We start from the raw sequence: 18,752 nt of genomic DNA, 5'->3' as shown, positions 1-18,752 counted from the left end.
CAGGTTCATTAGAGATGTAGTGAAAGAATGATTCCACAGGAGAACCTAATTCTTCCTCAATAATTTTCATAGCCACAGTCCTGGGAAAAGGAGGTATTTGATCATGCAGCTCAGACAATGCCTGCAATCATAACTCAACCAACAAAAAAAAAAAAAAAAGATCTAGCAGTTACTTTCATTATACAAAGACAAGAACGTAGAAGAATTTGCACGAATAAGTATAAAATGCACAAAATAACTTTTGTATCCCAGAAAGTTTCATAATCCTGATAGTTGACACCATATGAAAACTACAAGCACAGTAGCACACAACACCACAAAAATAGAGATGCATTTAGCAGAATTACAAAGCATTGAACAATCCCTATCATTATTGTCACACAACATGACAAGATGCATGAACATTTGATAAGGTATTATCAGTATTACATAATTTACATAGGCATTCATACAAATGACACCAGAAAGGAAAAAAAGAGAAGCACATTAAGAGTCTCTTCATTGCCAGAAGTAAATAACGTTGTTATTGTTAATACTTACACGAATTAAAAATTTAAAATTAACATACAACCTTTCAAATTGCTGGCAGAAACTACACTAATAAAAAGAAAGACAAAGAAATCTCTTCAATCTACCTTGGAAATCTCAGTACCAATAATATCTGGCCTTGTGGCAAGGGACTGACCAACTGCATCAGTAAGCAAAGGCATGTAACTAGCATATTGGTAATCTTGTGACTGCAGGAGAAAAATAAAGGCCCAGCATATAATTTGAAGAGCAATAAGGGAAGCAGAAAGAGTAATTGGGGAAAAAGAATATAAATGCAAAGGAAATGGACCTTTAACAATGAAATTTTTTTTTTCGTAAGTAAATTAACAAATTGAAGTAAACCTTTAACGATGAAATTTAAACTTCAATCAGACAATATTCCTTACCTTTGATAAAGGTAGGACCAAGGCTTAGCATTGTCTCTTTTAACACCATACCAAAATTGTATTGTGATACACTCCCATCAATATCCTTATCTGAACTGAGTCTTAAGAACTTTCTGATACCAGGGCTTCGAATTCTGATTGCAGCAGATGCAAAGGAGGAAAATACCTTCCAGTGCACAAACATCGTATAAGAGATAAGGAAGTATTTCACAAAGTACCCTAGAGAACAACTTGCTTATAACAACGATATAGCTGCCCTGAAAAAAAGGTGAACTAAAAACCAAGCACAAGACATGGCGCATACCGGAGAGCAGTGGCCCGAAAGGTAGAACACATCTCATACTAAAACTGAGAAAATCACTATATATATTCCCACGTTATTTCCTCTAATCCAAGAAGATGTGGGATAGTTCTTGGCAGAGATGGAGAGCATTCTATTCAGTCCAATCCAATATAATGCACATGATGTGTGGACGGACACATGACATGGTATGACTAACAAGTAGCCCTAGTTATACTTATACATGGGCATAGATCAAAATTTAGGATGAGAACTGTCACAAGCTGATCCTTCAATTTGGTTTAAGTTAAATTATCCAAACTGAAAAGGAGGGGCAAATTATTAAGGGAAATTTTGTCCAAGTGAGCTTGGAGTAAGACAGACATTTTTCAGAGGTATACATCTGCATGCTTAAAAGACTGCCATTGCTTGAAAACATGAGTAGTTCAGCACCATACACTGTTAAAATTGACATGTTTCATTCCTGGCATAACGCTTCGACTGATTAATTTATCAAGACAAGAGCCAGACCTCTAGAATATCATAAATTCGTATTACTATAAGTTGATTTCAACTACCTCAAGAAGTCTAAGGGCCACTACGTGAGGCCTGCAACTGAAATAGTCAGCAACATCTTGTGGGTCATAGGCTTCAGGAAGTGGCTTAGACCAAATCTTAGACAGATAGTAGAAATAACCAGCATACGCCTCCAAGGCTTTGAGATCAGCCATCAACAAATCCACACCAGACAGTTCTGTCACCAGACGAACCTTCCAATATCAATACAGGTAAACCAATATATACATATATTCATCACACACATGTATATTATCATATTGTGTGTTTGAGAGAGTGTGAGATAGAGAAAGAGAGAGAGAGATAAGGAAAGCGAAACCTGGATAGCAAGGTTGAGGCCACGGACGAGGCTCTAACGGAGGGGCGTGGGGTTCTTCGAGACTCCGGAGCCACAAGACGTCGTCTAGGGTTTTAAAAACCCTAGGAATGTGGAGAGCCTCGTTCGCCCACTCCACTCCTCTGCCGATTCCCTTCTTCAGAAACTCCACGTCCTTGCGAACCACCTCAGCCAAGTGCCCCATGCTGCCCACCACGTGTCCCCGCTTCTGCGACGTCGTTGTGGAGGCCCGCGTCGAGAAGCGTACGGGGATTGGAGTCGGTGAGGAAGTAAACGAAATCGTTGCCGCCATCGCCATTCGGGTAGCTTAGCTTCGCGTACGGAAATGGCGTGGTTCAGTCTGGATTAATTATCGTTTTTCGGTTAATTTCGTGATTGTATTTGAGATTATGGCTAAGGAGGAGATAAAAACGTGAATGGAGTGAATGAATGGCTCAAAATTCACACCGGAGAAGCGTGGTGTGTGTGTGGGTGTCTGTGAGTGAGCTCCCAGGTGTGAGAGGGAGAGGGCACTGGAAGAGTGGGGATCACCTGGGGTGGTGATTTGGTGAGCTCGGAGGTGTTTTAAAAGGTCGTTGGCCTTGATCCTGTTAAATTGGCTTTGGTACTACTCTGAGCCAGTTATGTTTTGACACGCGGTCAATCGCATAACTCGTACGGCTCGTCATTTTAGTTATTTTCTTTTTGGGATAGTCGGTGATTCTGGGAGTTAAGAGAGATTACCGTTTTATTGTCTCTCTCTTCTCTTGTGCTCACTACCAGTTCTCAATCCTTCGCAAACCACCTTCTTTTCGCCGTTTGCAAGGTGAGGGAAGAGATCCTCCTTTGTCCTGTTCTCTCTTTTTTCTCTGTCGACTTTTGTTTTTGTTTTTGTTTTTGTGTTTTTTTTAAAAAAAAATGCATGGAGTCCAATCTGCCACGTTTTGGCCTCCTCCTCCGTAGACGCAACCCACCGAAGGATCGCAGTCTTTCTTTCTATAAAATAGAATGGTCCCCAAAAACAAAAAAAAGTAAAATGACCACTTTACCCTTGCAAAATAAGGGATTAGCTCCTTTTCATTTTCTTTGAAATTGAGAAAATTCGGGTCGCTTTTCGACATGCTTTAACCACTTCTCCATCTCTGATCGTGTCACCACCAGCCGCCGCTCTAACGCATGTATGGTGTACGTGTAATCGCCATCCTTACAGGTTTGATGTTCATGCGTCTGGTCTTTGTTCCCTCGCTCTCTCCCATGTCAAATCTTTGTAGTTAGGATATTGTTTTGAGAAATTCTAGCAGTACCAAATCTTTTATTAAGAGAATTTTATCAAATTGATGTGTAACTCATTTATTAGTATCTGTTATATTTATTTTAATTACTTGTTTTGTTTTTCTTCAATAAATAAGTTACACATCAGTTTAGTAAGATTTTTTTAGTAAAAGATTTAGTACTCCTAACATTTATGTATTGTTTTTGCCTATAGTAATATCATTTTTCAATTGCAGGTGGCTTGGAGGTGTCATCCGAACACCGAGATGGTATCTTTTGCTGGTAACTTTGATCTGACCTCTATGAGTGTCATTTGTGTCATGCGATTCTCTTTCATATATATATATATATATATATATATATATATGCTTCAACAATGGTTTTACGATAAATATTTGACACAAGTTGAAAAACCTTTCGAAATTTGTGTCCCTTCTCATATCTCTTAGAAAGGTTGAAAGATCTTTTATGATTCGAGTCGTTTTCTTACCTGAAACCACCAGTTAAGGTGCCCATTTTTCTTGGCGTCATGCCAAGAAGGCAAGAATGTATAATATCATGTGCACAATCCCTCTTACTTTATGCTTGTCCACATTAATATTGTTGTATAGCCTTATTATTTGGTTGCCTAGCCCATTTGCGTTTGTGATGTTGTGGTTATCCATCCATTTTGTCCCTGTTGTTTGCTTGGAAAAATAATTTGCACCGTACAAATTGGTAATCGCAGTGGGCGAATATGATGCATATCGGCCCAAAGGTAGGTTCATATTTGTGGGACTCTTTTAGAGCAACAAGAGCAATTTTTTTTTATATATATATTTTAAAAAAAATTTAGAAAATTAAGGTACTTTTTACTTTCTTATTTAAATAAATTCTACAATTTTTTTTCTTTATTATTTCTCTATATTATTTAAATTAATGCTATAAGATAACCGTTTTTTAAAATAAAATAAAGACAAGGCCTTTGGCTTTCACTTGGAATCCAAGAGTATGTAAGTTGCATGTGGGTTTTTAAGAGTTATAACAGTTTTTTTTCTTGTTGAACGCTAAATAATTTAGACTTAAAAAAAAAAAAACCAACGGTACTGTCATAATCAAACTCTGATGCTTAAGACAACAAAATATTTGAAGAAAGGAACTCAGGTACAAAGTTTGAGAATCAACAATTATGATTGGAACTCTAGGTTTGTTCGATGTTAGCAATCAAACATAAGATTTTCCAAACAATTACAAGCCATCCTGGTTTTACAAGCATTATTTGTAATGACTCAAGAAAAAGTGATAGTCACATCTACACTATTACTCCAAAATAACTAGTCAATCTGGAGCGTCTCTATAATTCATTATAAAGCTCAGTTTCACCTGGTAACTAAGCAATATGAGACTTAGCACTCATGATTATCTTTATAAACCACTCACTCTAGTGGGCTTCTTCTCATCTTCTCAATATGGGACCATGGTGTTACATCAATACTACAAGGAGCGAGACAAGTTTATCTGAGTAATCCTAAAGTCACTTTCATGTCCTTCAAAAAATGAGGTGGTTTTTAAAATCACAATTTAATCAAAATTTAATAATGACCATTTATAAGCTCAATGATGATTTTAAGAGCCATATCATTTTTTTTGAGTAACACAATAAGAGAACAAGAGTGAATTATAGCATTATTCAGTTTATCTAGGCTGTTTGGCCTTAAGACAAGCAATTTCAGCAAACAATAAGAGAAGTGCTGCACTTTTCTTTTCTTTTTTTCTTTTTTTCTTTTTTGGGTTTAAATATTGGTTCTCAAATGATATGTTACAACATTATAAAATTTATTATTTTGAAAAATATGTCAAACTCATGAAACGTTAACATATCATTTATGAACCAATTTTTGGATAACTTTTTTAGCTGAGCAACATTTCTCCAACAATAATTCATTCGATATGATCTCACATGAATTAACCTCCTCACATTTCTACATTTCGGAAGTCCTTCGCAACGAAAAATGTAAGAAACTACACTTTTATTTCATTTTTATCCTACTTCATAGCACTGCCACCAGTTAAAGAGAAATGTAAGAAACCAAACCAAACTAGAGTAGCAATTGATGTAGCACTGTCATCAGTTATTGTTAAAAACGTAAAAGATAAAACTGATTGGCAGCGTTATATCAATAAAGTTAAATAAAAATATACCGTAGCGTTATATATATATATATATTAACAAATTGGTTATAAAAATTCTTTCAATTTCAGTGAAATGTGTCCCCTAGATACACGAGAAACACTTTTTTTTTTTTTTTTTTTCATTAATTCATATATTTTCTTTGTTTCCACATTTACGTTATGTCTGAGAAATTAAGTTTTTAACTTAAAAAAACACTTTTAACAAAAGTATTTTTAGAGCTTGTTTGAATGTGCATTTGAGTGGCATAAAGGCTAAAAGTGCGTTTAAGACTCAAAAAATCTATTTAAAGAAAAAAATATCGGTTTGGTAAAAAAAATTGAAAGCACTTTTAAAGATTTAAAACTCTTAAAAATTGTCGAAATATACCTTTAATTTTAAGTTTTTGCCAAAAAGTATTTTTTGACTTAAAAATTTTATTTCTCAAATATAATCTCACATAATTTTAATTATTTTTAGACCTTTAAAAATACTTTTATTTTTTTTTTACCTAATATATATTTTCAAACTCATTTTTTTAAGTTTTAAATCCATTGTTGAGCCTCTCAAAGGCACAGCCGACGCATGCCTTATACGGCAACCACTAACCAACTAACCAGTAACAAACAAAGTTGATTTTTGTCATGGCAGTCAACCTCCACCACGCAAAAACAAATATAGATATCTGATATCCACGGGATATTCCACGTAGTCTAATGGATTAAGAGAGGACACCTGGCCCAATGACATAGCAAAACCAAGCACCACTAGCCAATCGCAATCCAGAACTGGATTCGCCTCTATCCCGCTTGCACATACTTGTACTGCTCGTTCTTCCTATGCAGCCCACATCCATCACACCCAACTTCAATTCCTGAGAGCCATGGCTTCCAACACATTGATGAGCTATGGCGTCGCCACCACCGCCTTCCCATCAGTCCTCTCCTCTTCAAAATCCAAGTTCGCCGCCTCTCTCCCACTCCCTAGCGTTGCTGCCAATGCCTCGTCCCGCTTCACCATGACGGCCGATTGGATGCCGGGCCAGCCCCGGCCTCCGTACCTCGATGGCTCAGCACCCGGGTAATTGATCATAGTGAACAGTGAAAATTTTGGTTTGGTTCTCAGAAATCAAAACATGAAGAGAAAAGAGAAAAGCACTTGAATATTGTTACTTTCTTTCGTGAGCATCATTTTGTTCCTGTTGTGTTTGTGTAATCATGATGATGTGAAGTTTGCGTTGCATGTGTTTGTTTTTATCTGGCAGTGACTTTGGTTTTGACCCACTTCGGCTTGGTGAAGTCCCAGAGAACCTTGAAAGATTTAAGGAATCTGAACTCATTCACTGCAGATGGTGTATGCTTGCTGTTGTAAGTGTCCGTTTTGCTTGCCCGCGATTGTGATTGTGTTCGAGAAATAGTGATTTTAAGTAAAAAAATAAACCGTTTTTCTCAAAAGTTTTATTTTTAAGTTTTTTTTCAAAAAGTGCGTATTTGATTTGTTTTTTTGGGTTCTTGAACTCTTAAAATTGCTTTTAAGTTGTTTTTACCGATCGGATTCTTTTCCTTCGAACGGGGTTTTGACAAAAGCATTAGTTTGTCTTCTAATTGAAGTTTGAGATTTCCATATATTTTTGCATGCAGCCCGGAGTTCTAGTACCGGAGGCCTTGGGATTGGGGAATTGGGTGCAGGCTCAAGAGTGGGCTGCCGTTCCAGGAGGCCAAGCCACCTACTTGGGCAACCCAGTGCCATGGGGCAACCTCCCCACCATTTTGGCCATTGAATTCCTTGCCATCGCCTTTGTTGAGCACCAACGCAGCATGGAGAAAGATCCTGAGAAGAAGAAGTACCCTGGTGGTGCTTTTGACCCCTTGGGGTACTCCAAGGATCCCGAAAAGTTCAAGGAGTACAAGGTCAAAGAGATCAAAAATGGTTAGAATTAATTACCTCTCTGCAAACCCATATATATATACATTTTCATTTGCTTTTAGAGTGATTGATTTGTTATGTAATTAATCGTTTGCTTTTATGTAGGCCGGCTCGCAATTTTGGCTTTTGTGGGGTTCTGCGTTCAACAATCAGCTTATCCTGGCACAGGGCCATTGGAGAACTTGGCTACTCACTTGGCTGACCCATGGCACAACAACATTGGAGATATCATCATCCCCAGATCGCTTTATCCATGAATCATGGAATTTTAATCATACTTCCTCTGTAAAATTCGATGTAACAATCTGTAATATTCAGTCAGGACTTCGAATGTTTTGCCTGTGTTGTTAAGTTTCCAACTAATTATTTTGCTGCTATGAGTACCTAAAAATACTGTGAAAATTATTTGTCTCATATCTAGTTAACAGATTATTAATATGATTTTATGAAAACTATTTAATTTAAATAGCATAATTCTCAATATTACAGGAAAGCATATTTCTCAAGCACACTTGTATATTTATATTTCTTTTTCAAGAGTGTTACCATGTTAGGACCTTCCATTGCCTAAACACACTTCAACCCCGTATTTGAACATATTATCATATTATTCTACCAAAAAAAGCAAGATATTACCATTAATTCAAAGAGAGAGATAAGTTTTGTGTAACAAATAAAAATGATGAAGTTTTCCTCTTAATAGGGTTTTTGAAGATTTCTTCCAATTCAAATTATTAAATTGACGTGTGTTTAAAATGTATGTAATTCTTACGTACATTTTTAGTACACCATGAGATCCTTGTATGTGTTTCTAAAATGTCTATAAAAATTGCATCATTTTTTAGAACGCATCAATTTATAAACTATATTAAAATAAATTTCTTTGATATAATTAAAATGAAATTTTGCAAGTCTAATAGGGATGATGATAATTAGGATTGTAGTAGATCCTAGCTGAGTATTGCATGTTCGGACTCAACTCAATTACATCACGAGTGTAATCAAACTCTAGTCGAGTTTTCAAACCTTGTTCGAATTTGGCTTGTCAGGACCCTAGCCATGTTTGAGTTTAGCTCAAACTCGACAATGGTCACAAGCCGAGTAGCTAATCAAGTGCTAGATCAGCTTAATGACGGGTGACATCATAAACTTTTTAAAGTTAGATACATTAAATTAAATTGTGAGTTTTTAAAGTTTAAGTAATAATTGTAAAAGCAATAGTAGTTAAGCAAGTTACTAAAAAAATACAATTTTTTTACTTTAACTCCTGTTTTTCTGTACACACTCTAACAATTTGTATATTCTACTAAGGCTGAAATTAACCGTCCGTTAACCGCTCTAATTGCTTTTGAAGGCGATTAAAAAAAATCATATATATATATATGAAATGATATGTAGTATGTTATTATTGTATTATCGTTTTTTTTTTGTTTTTTAAATTTTTTATAAAAAAATGCAGTTAGCCGAAGCGGTTATCCGATTTTACTAATCGCTTAGGTGGTTGCAGTTAGCGATTTTAGCCAATAACCGCTAAGTGCAACTCATTTTCACCCCTATATTATTCTATCTATTTTATTTGGGAAAAATACAAAATTAGTCCTAGTAGTTTACCTGATTTACAATTAGCTACATGTGGTATCAAAATGAATTCAAAGGTCCAACGTATGCCAAAAAAAATAATTTAGTCATTACAGTCAAATTCCGTTAACTAATTTAACATATTCTGTTTGTGTGACATTGATTTAAATAGGACAAATATCACAATTTTATTGGTTCTATCGTTCACGCTATCAGAATTTGTTAAGTTAGTGAACGAAATTTGGCTGTAGAGACTAAATTATTTTTTTGGTATATTAATTGCAAATCAAGTAAATCAATTTACTTATATTACATTTTGCCCATATTTTTTTTTTTAATTTATTGTTTTCTTGTATTTCTCTCTGTACTCTACTCTCCTCTCTCTCTCTCTCTCTCTCTCTCTCCGTCTCCTATTCACCGCAAGCTAGCAAGTTAGCAGCCCCATCGACCATCGCAGAAGTCTTCCACCACCAATCACCATCCACAACCCAAACAGCCAGCCGTTCAGCCGCGCCGTTGGAGAGAGAGACCACGAGAGTGAGAAAGACGATCGAGAGAGTGAGATAGAGAAGAGAGACCGAGAGAGAGAGGATCCCGGTGGGTTGGTCGACGCAGTGGACGACGGTGAAACACCAGCTCCGGCAGCTTTAATGCTCAAGGTCTTCTTGATTGGTAACTCCTCCCTCAAGTTTTATTTAAAGTCTGATTTGAGAATATTTTTGTTATTATGTTTGAATGTTGGGCTTGGTTGTTTATGAGTATTTTGCTGTGGTGAGAATGGCCGAATGTTGGTTTGGTTGTGATTGTAGGTTGCTTTTTATGTGAGCTATCTGTTTTTTGTATGTTTTTTGCAGAATGGGAATGGAGCAAGGCGAATTGAATTCCGAATTAGAGGAGAAAATTTACCTGATTTATAAGGATTTTTTGTTGAGGTAATCCCTTGCATAGCCTTTCCAGAATGATTCTTGCAAGAATAGTGAAATGTGCCAATGAGCTCTTGCTCAGATGACATGTCCTCTCATTGTAAGAACAAGGTTGAGGGTGAGGTTGTGAGTTCAGAACTCATTGAGTGCATAAATTAAAAGGCGTTTAGCTAGCATATTTATTTGTTTTTATTGGAGTGCATGCTTATGTTGTTTAATGGTTTTAAATGGCAATGCTTTGGTAGGGTTACGAAGTTTGAGGAATTGGTGGCTGTAGGAGCCAGGTTACTTGCTGGCTTTCAGCAAGGGCTGGGTAAATGTTCTCAAGAATTATGGTTATTTGTCTTGTGATTATTGTGTTTCTAAAAAGGTTTATTTTTGCAATTCTCATAACATTATTTTCTTAAAATTCTTATATAGAGTATCTTCGGCGGTGTCCAATAGACAGAACATCTGCGTTGGTTAAGAACATCATTGAAGCTAATGAAACAAAGAGACTTAAATCATATTTTGATGCTGGATGTATCAATGCACATGATGGTGTGCAAAATGTAAGCAAGTGTAAGTGCAATTGTTTTCTGTCTTTCTTGTGATACAGTGCTACTTTAAGTTCCTTGTTTCCTTGTTTCTTATTTTCTGAATGGCTTGTAGACATTGGCCTTTTCTTCTATTCACAGCATATTATTGGTTTGAAATAAGATCATCTCCTTTACTTGGAATGTATTGGCTTAGGACTCCCCTGTGTCCATCCCTGCCTCTTGTCATCTTTCTCACATTCTCTGCTAGAAGTCACCCCAGCAAATTCATTCAGCACTTGGTTTATTGACTCATAATCTGTGTGTCAAAAAAAAATGTTTGTAACCCCCCATCCCTGGCGTCTCTGTGTGTGTGTTTGCTACAATGTTTCAAGTTAAAATTTCCACTTTGAACTTTTGTTCACCTAAAATTATTGTTCTGACTGCAATGATTGTTCATATGTGGGGAAAATGTGCATATACAAGTGCAAACATGCGTACTTGGACTTCATGACCACTTGAGTAAAGGTAACTTCTCCTTCCAAATTTTACCATTTTCTGTTCTTTTATATATTCTCATTCCCAATGGGAACTTGTAAAGTTTTTGGTACGAACCTGTGATGCCTCAACAGTGATATCCGATCTTCTATGTTTATAGAATTGGACTTCATCTCCTGTGTCTGTTGTCTCTGTTATTCATTAATGTTTGCACTGTATACTTGGTTAATGCCACATTGTAACCATCTCCAAAATGCTACCAGTTTTCTTGGAATATCTACCAATGCTAACCCATCCTATAGAAAATGGCTTAATAGCTCAATCCCAAGTGACATTGGCTCATGACTTAACTTATACGTGCAATGATTTTCAGAAAGATTCTGAACCATGTTGAACACTGGATATATGATAATAAAAGCTGTCATGTTAGTCTCCCCCACCATACATATGTGATTGAAAGTCTTAGCTAGATGAGGATCCACTAAGCTTTGAGAATCGTGCTTATTACCTCCTCTCCCCGCCCCCCAACTTCATCTTGTGGAAAAACTTCCTTCTTTATTCTATCCATTATTTTTTTTTTCTAGAAAGTTCCACTTCACATGAAAAACAAATGGGTGAATAGTTTCCTACCTTTGTGTTTTATTATTATTGCATGTTTAAAAAATTGTCCTCTTTTTATTTAAGTGCATATCTCTTAAGAAGAGAATGTTATTTCATTTTAAGTTGGGGATTGGGGGTATCTATGTAGAGATTTGTGTTTATAAGGGCTGGAAGATGAAAAGTTCCTTATTCAGTTTTTCCTTTTGTGTGTGGTCATCTGTGATGGATTAATGCCTTTTAGTAGTCAGAGACTCAGAGGAGTGCCAATGCCAGCAGCCTTTGGTCAAATGGCAACTCTATTCCCCATGGGTGGTAGGGTGGGGTTACAGGTTCAAGTCATGTGGAATGTGTGAGTTACTTATATTAGGAGAAATAGAGAGGAGAAAATACATTCTACCCCCATAAGTTGGACCACTTTTTTGATCTCACCTCCAATGTTTAAAAAGTGGCAATCAATCCCCTTGTTTTCTTTAAGGATAATAGTGTTTATTCCTCTTGCCATTGTCATTTGGAGGCTATCGTTCTTTGCTTGTTTCTGCTCTTTTTTTCTTTTTCTTTTTTATGCAGCTTTAAATTTATGTTTAAATTTGTAATGGGAGTTGCAGCAAAAAACATACTTAGTGAAGTTGAATCCCTCCTGGAGGATGTAACTGGTGCAATGCAAAATGTCAATGGTACTTTATCACCCATTAATGATGAATATTTTGGTGATGGGTTGAATGAACAAGCAATTTCTAATACCAAGGTAGCCTATCTTTTCATATTTGTTCAATCTCTTTCTTTTCTTATCAATTTGGTTAAAAAATATATTTATATTAATTCAATGTCACAAATCCGTATGTTTCAATGTTTGTCTTTTGCAAATGTCATATTTCTTTATTCCTTAGTAATTTCACCATTTACACTGCTCTTTCCACCCTTTGAAACCTGATGGGTTTACAGTACCATCTGATTCAGCTTGTTTAGGTACAGACTATCTCCGTCCTTTCCTGATATATTAGTCAAAATATGTCCAAGTATCTAAGCAGATGATTATAGCCTTAAAATTTTTCGGGATCTTATGGAGGGCTAGTTGAAAAATGTAAAATATGACAACATATGACAACATATCTCTTAGGTTGGAGTCATTTATTGGTACCCCAGATTCTCTTTCTATGCCTGCAAGCTTTATCAACTACAAGGGGAGCCTGGTTGTTGGGAACATTCCTCGTCTTTCCTTATGAGTAACTTGGGTTTAATCCATGCTTGTAATTTGCATATTTTTGGCCAAAATTTGGTCAGCCATGTAGTTAAAAATTTCCTTGAACTAAGAAATTCTTGCCTAAGATTCTCTGTATAGCAAATTTATTTTATTATCTTTTGGGTCACCAAAATGTTTGTCTGCAAGTATTATTGTGGAAAAGAAAAATATAACCTTTGGATTTTGCAGAAGTTTGGCAAAACTGTTTTTGTTAAATCTTTTTTTTTTTTTTCTTTATAATTCCTTTTGTTTGACTAAAAGTTTAGTTATTTTTAGCCTTGAACCTCATGCAGATTTGTATAAATTGCAAAAGGATTCTTACACTGTAATTTGATTTGACGGGATGTTTACTATGTTTTGGAAAAAAATCAATTGAGTCTCTAGGTTTTTATGCAATTTTAATTTAATCCGTGGATTTTCAATTTTGAACAATTAAGTCTTTAGGCTTTTCTGTAGTTTCAGATAGGTCCCTCCGTCAAAGTCCAATTAATTAATGGTATGCCATGTTAGACCAATCAATTAATATCATGCAGCTCTCATTTGGCATGTTATGTGCCAATTGTATGTATCACGTGACACAGTTATTTTAAATTATCAATACATCTTAAATAAAAAGTCAAAATAATTAAAAACAATTTAAAAAAAGATGAAAAAAGAAAAAAAGAAAAGAGAGGTGGCCGATCACCACTAATTGGTGAGGGAGGCTTTCCCTTACTACATGACTTGCCAAACGTGAGTCATGTAACATTGATTAATTGGTTTGATGTGCCATATTGTTAATTAATTGGATAATAGATTGATGGAGATCCCTATTTCAAACTAGAAGAAAACTAAAGTACCAAATTGTCGAAATTAAAAACCTAAGGACTAAATTTGATTTTTTCCTTATGTTTTTAGCCTCAGTATGCTGACAACTTCTTCTCTTTTAGAAGGAAGTGGCATCATCTCAACTTCAAAGACCTGAGGTAGCTGAATGTGCTGTCCTGATGGCGTTTGTGTACAGTATGCTTAAAAAAGACTATGAGATGCAGGTAATGAGCTCCATACCTCCCCTTGTGTCATTTCTCCAATCTGGATAAACATTACAAACATCTAATATCTTTTTGGGGTCTACAACGGTTGAATATAGTATTATACCTTGTTGCAGGAAAAAATTGTTTCTGCTCTAAATTTCAAGGCATCACCAGGAGAATTGGAGGGCTACTGCCAAATGTGGTCTTTACGTCCTTTTGTGAATGATGAAACTATGCATCAAGCTTGGAAACTCATTCCTTGACCATCACTGACTTGTGAGTGCCAATTTTTTTTCTTTATTGACAGATTTGTTATCTGACATCTCAATTCATTTCACAAAATTGTGGGGGTTTTTTTTTTCCCCTTTGAGCAGAAGCCATATTTCCGATTTCATGAAATTTAATTTATCAGAATCATAGAATTTAACTCTACCCGCAATACAATCTAATACTTGCTGACCATACTATGTTGGAAAGGGGAGCATGCTTCATCAGCTTTCTCTTGATTTTCTCTCCCACTGCTTTTGCTCTCTCTCTCTCCCTCTCTCTAAAAAACACAGAACCAGCAAGCACATTAGACCAGACCCATGAAGAGTATCACTCTAGCCCAAAAGCCTAAGCTAATGGGTTTGGGTCCACTTAAATTTCTCTTGATAATTAACAACATTAAGTATGCACCTTCAAAAAGCAAAAAGTAGCAAACAAATATTCAAGCTAAGTAGTCCCAAAGATGATGGGTGAAAAACAATAAAATGCCTAAATTAAGGCTTAAAAAAGTTTTTAATATCTTTCTAAACTAATGAATTATAAATCTTGTTGATCTTTACTTGTAACTAACAATTCAAAAAACCCATCAGAATACTTAGTACTACTATTATTAACTTTAGCTTAGATATTACATATTTTTCAAAAATCTCCTTAAACAGTCCATATGCTGAGAAATCTTCCCATCAACACAATTTGCCATTGTTGAGGTGACCTTCCCAATTCCATTGATTCCCATGATTGCCCGAACCTTGATCATGCTCTGACGGTTTACTCCTAAAAGATTGCACAGACATGGCCGGTGTAAAGAAACGCACCACAGCTTGATAGATACTGGTCTGGCCTCCATCCTCCCTCGCCTCAAAGGTTAAAAAGTACCTGATTCTGACGTATACCTGATGCGTTGCTTTCAAAACCTTGACAAACTCCAGTTGGGGAAACTCATTCCTCCCACAAATGTGATTGTGGTATGCATCGATTACGCGTAGTGAATACTCTTTGCACTCATTACATCAAAGAGCATAACTTCTATATGGGTGTGGCACAAAGCCACCCCTTTGTGCCCACCAATGAGGATTTGACACTTTAGAATAGAGCATATTAGAAATATAAGCCCAAAATACCTGATTATATTAGGTTTCTTCAATTTTTTATTTTTTATTTTTAAGAATGTGCAGGAGGGGTGAGGGTGGCGGCCCATCTGGGGTGGCCGGTGAGCCACCCCAGGCCATGGAGTGGCCGTGCGGGCCTCCCCTTTCAATTTTTGTATATTTTTTTTTTAAAAAAAAATTAATTAATTATTTATTTATTTATTTTTATATTTGGTATAATTTGGTGTGGTAATGTTTTTTCTTTAAATTTAGATTTATTCTAATATGCTGAGGTGTCACTTGCTTAGGGGTGGCTTTGTGCCACCTCCATATAGAAGTCACTCTCTATATGGAATCTCCCTCTCTAGAGTAGATTTAATGGTACAATTACGGATAAAAGCTTGGAACCACCAGGTATGGAATCAAAATCAAAACCATCACTCTCCACAACTTGATTGTGGTATTTCAATAATCCATTCTTCAATTTTGGATTCAGATTCAGTGAAATTTTCCTTTTCTCAGCCTCCATGGATCTTACAGCAACAATACAATCGCAGGATCTCAACGAAACTGACAACAATCAGAAACCCTAGCCGCACTTTCCTTATTTTGTTATAATTACTCTTTAGATGGCATACGTAGGGCCGCATACACGCATTTAAATTTGAATAGGTATATACGCAACATTATGATAATTCATATTATAAAGGAATTTTTCAAAATAATTTTAGTATTTACATATATTAGAGAAAATGCAATACAATATATGGAATGAAGTTGGTTCGTAAAAACTTATAAAATATCAAGGCCCAATGCTGTCCACATATTAATGTATGTAAAGGCCCATGCTGGAGTTGGTCCAGATATGATGTAAGGCCCACAGCCCACTACGGCGCTTTGTAGCCCGCAGCTGATGCCAATAAAGAGTTTGATAATGTGTAGCACGCTCTTATCCTCTGGATTATTGTTTACCCTAATTGATATATTAATAATAAAAGAATCAGAGTTTACACACTTTGAGAGCAGTTTTGGGCAATATGGGTCTCAGCATATAATAATTTTCTTTGGCAATTTTTTAATAAATTGGATATTGGAAAAAGAGTAATTTAAGCTGTTAGTAATTGATTTTTAAATGCATAAAACATAAAACTAAAACTAGATCGTAACTACTGTAGTTTTTTACGGCACCTAAGCCAAATCCGAGAAAAAGACGTTGATCAGTTCATTACTCACTGCAATCTAACATAAGTATTCAATTAAAAACATGTTTATAATCGATTAATGGTTGAAGTATGTGATTGGGGTTTGAAACTTGTAATATTGTTCAAAATGAAAGTGATGAATATTGAAATCTGGGTCATAAGAGAGAGTACAACAGATTTGTGCTTTTTACACTTTATTTTGGGCAGAGTGGTTCTTTTCACGCATATCTCTAAGCAGAGTGCAATAATGTACTTCAAATTCACTTCATTTGGTACTCCTTAACTGCCTTAAATGTTTATAAGAATGGCCAAAAACATTTCCTTTTTCAGTTTTTTTTTTCTTAAGCAAATTACATGAAAAGGGAGAGAGAGAGAGAGAGAGGGTTTTTCTCATTTACTAATTCTTTTGAATACATTCGATTCAAATAATATGTATATCAACTCTCTTCACCACGAAGTTGTATTTTGTTCCCAAAGAAGAGTAGTGTTATATACTACATATCATCTCACCCCATTTCACCAAATTGACGTGGCATTGCTTATCAATTTTTAAATCAGCCCTTATTAAAAAATAAAGACTAATGAACACTGTCACATCAGTCCAGTGGAATGAAAATGAAATGACTGTAGTATACAATATTTTTCTTACAAAAATAGTGACTTTCTTGCTTGAGTGCTACTTTTTTTTTTTTTTTTTTTTTTTTATAATCTTGCTTGAGTGCTACTTATAGTACTACAATTTCTCCTATAAAGTAATTATTACGTCACCCACTAAACAATTAAATTTGGGCACACCAAATAACACTCATATAAACTATACCACGCAAATTTGTAAAAAAAAATGTAGTAAAAATTGTAATACTTCAAATGTTTTTTCTTACTTGCCATGACAATTGAGAAGCTAGCCCATGTGTCATACGCATAATCCAATATTCTGTATGTCAATTGTCATGGATTTAAAAGAAATAAGAAAATAAAAACTATTTATTTCTAAATTAAATGACGTCACTCATTTAAGAAAATACCGGTCTCATGTAGCAGGCCGGTATAGATCATAGATGCAATGCGCATATCGCATAAATATGGTATACTATAGTTTTTATAATTACAATCCATTATATAAATTCATCAATTTAATGGGAAAACTATACGTTTAGTTAATTCTTACTATTAAAATTCAATTTTTTTTTTTTTAATTTGATAAAAGGGGTATTTTTATTATTTTTGCTTCCCCCAGTAGGATTTAAAATAAATGATTTGAAATTACAGTAAATTTTTTTTTAAAATAGTTTTTTCAATATATAGTCCAAAATTGAGAGAGAGAGAGAGAGAAGGGGTTTAGGGGCATGCGCAGCATATGAATCTGTGCGCGAATGTGGTTGCGTGGCGTTCGAGGCGTGTAGAAGCAGAGAAGGTTTGAAACAATGGCAGTGACTCTAACTCCATTGTTTCAAGAGAGAGGGAGAGAGAGAGAGAGAGAGAGATGGAGGGAGTAGAATCTAACCGTGAGACACTTAGATACAAACAGCAAAGGGAGGGAAAGTCTGACACCAGGATTCCCACACTTGTTGCTTCCAACACTCTACACGATAAAATTATTTTTCCATTTTTAATAATATTCCTCTCTTCTCCTCTTTTTTCTTCCTTAATTCTTTTTCTTCTCTTTCCATTTTTTACATATCCCTCCCTCCCTCCCTCCATTCTTGCAGTTGCAGCCTTTTCTTCTACACATAATCTCTCTCTCTCTCTCTCTCTCTTTCTCTCTCTCTCTCATCAGACATATTATTATGATGATGATGATGATGATGATGATGCATTCCTTGCTAGCTTTTTTAATTTACTCCTGTTTTTGATGTATATATTAATCTTTCTTTGTCCTTACGGGGTTAACTTTATGTGAGGAACAAGTATGTAGAAACACTTTTTCTGCCTTGTACTCCACTTCGACCATGCAGCTGCCTTGCTAATTCTGAATTAATTATTTATTTAATATTGGTTTCATTCAACCACTCACTTCAGGCTTCAAGTATCCTCGAGGGTTTAGGTAGGCTGACGTTTTAGTATGGGAGATGGCGACGTGGGAGTACAAGCTAGTGTGGTGAATGAGTTGGTGTTTGTTTGTTTGTTTGTTTTTTTTTTTTTTTTTTTTGATTCTTTTGTCTACTTTCTTTTTGGTGTTAGGATGTTATAACCAATGTCAATGCTCCCTTTTAGCATGCGTTTCTATATGTTTTTAATTTCTTTTACACTAATTCTGCATTAATCACACACATATATACACATATTGCACTCATTCATCATATATATATATATATATATATATATAGCACTCATTTATCATATTTATGTCACAATGCATGGCTTACATGGAATA

At 35.4% G+C, this 18,752-nt stretch overlaps 3 protein-coding genes across 8 annotated transcripts; 2 read left to right on the top strand and 1 right to left on the bottom strand.

Moving 5' to 3' along the window:
- Window position 1: 1 nt before the first annotated feature.
- LOC132188062 (uncharacterized aarF domain-containing protein kinase At1g71810, chloroplastic-like) lies at window positions 2-2,758 on the bottom strand (the record flags this gene model as incomplete). Its single annotated transcript, XM_059602472.1, has 5 exons — window positions 2,111-2,758; window positions 1,794-1,969; window positions 936-1,101; window positions 636-688; window positions 2-121 (listed from the first exon to the last, which is right to left on the bottom strand). Coding segments are annotated over exons 1-5 (831 nt in total), but the record flags the coding sequence as incomplete, so codon positions are not given.
- Window positions 2,759-6,364: 3,606 nt separating this feature from the next.
- On the top strand, window positions 6,365-7,868 carry LOC132187255 (chlorophyll a-b binding protein 6A, chloroplastic-like). Its single transcript, XM_059601503.1, has 4 exons — window positions 6,365-6,608; window positions 6,793-6,895; window positions 7,169-7,457; window positions 7,560-7,868. The coding sequence occupies exons 1-4, from the start codon at window positions 6,412-6,414 to the stop codon at window positions 7,709-7,711; spliced, it is 741 nt and encodes a 246-aa protein (XP_059457486.1). The 5' UTR covers window positions 6,365-6,411; the 3' UTR covers window positions 7,712-7,868.
- A 1,525-nt stretch (window positions 7,869-9,393) lies between these two features.
- On the top strand, window positions 9,394-15,808 carry LOC132187259 (uncharacterized). Of its 6 annotated transcripts, none has more exons than XM_059601508.1 (9): window positions 9,394-9,704; window positions 9,887-9,964; window positions 10,201-10,268; window positions 10,376-10,516; window positions 10,957-10,998; window positions 12,174-12,313; window positions 13,738-13,839; window positions 13,938-14,097; window positions 15,673-15,808. In XM_059601508.1, the coding sequence occupies exons 2-8, from the start codon at window positions 9,888-9,890 to the stop codon at window positions 14,082-14,084; spliced, it is 717 nt and encodes a 238-aa protein (XP_059457491.1). In that variant the 5' UTR covers window positions 9,394-9,704; window position 9,887; the 3' UTR covers window positions 14,085-14,097; window positions 15,673-15,808. The 6 variants fall into 6 exon arrangements, with proteins under 6 accessions (XP_059457491.1, XP_059457492.1, XP_059457493.1 ...); XM_059601509.1 differs by lacking the exon at window positions 15,673-15,808 and adding an exon at window positions 15,485-15,663; XM_059601510.1 differs by lacking the exon at window positions 15,673-15,808 and having other exon boundaries at window positions 9,394-9,691; window positions 13,938-14,529.
- The last annotated feature ends 2,944 nt before the right edge of the window (window positions 15,809-18,752 follow it).

The sequence above is a fragment of the Corylus avellana genome, chromosome ca7 (assembly GCF_901000735.1).
Source record: "Corylus avellana chromosome ca7, CavTom2PMs-1.0".
Taxonomy (NCBI): Eukaryota; Viridiplantae; Streptophyta; class Magnoliopsida; order Fagales; family Betulaceae; genus Corylus; species Corylus avellana.
Note: the sequence above shows the minus strand (reverse complement) of the source record. Positions and strands in the feature narration are given on the sequence as shown.

Coding starts and splice junctions, on each gene's coding strand:
- LOC132187259 (XM_059601508.1), top strand. CDS start 9,888: ATGGGAATGGAGCAAGGCGAATTGAATTCCGAATTAGAGGAGAAAATT. Junction 9,965..10,200: donor TATAAGGATTTTTTGTTGAG/GTAATCCCTTGC, acceptor ATGCTTTGGTAG/GGTTACGAAGTTTGAGGAAT. Junction 10,999..12,173: donor TCATGACCACTTGAGTAAAG/GTAACTTCTCCT, acceptor TGGGAGTTGCAG/CAAAAAACATACTTAGTGAA.
- LOC132187255 (XM_059601503.1), top strand. CDS start 6,412: ATGGCTTCCAACACATTGATGAGCTATGGCGTCGCCACCACCGCCTTC. Junction 6,609..6,792: donor CTCGATGGCTCAGCACCCGG/GTAATTGATCAT, acceptor TTTATCTGGCAG/TGACTTTGGTTTTGACCCAC. Junction 7,458..7,559: donor GGTCAAAGAGATCAAAAATG/GTTAGAATTAAT, acceptor GCTTTTATGTAG/GCCGGCTCGCAATTTTGGCT.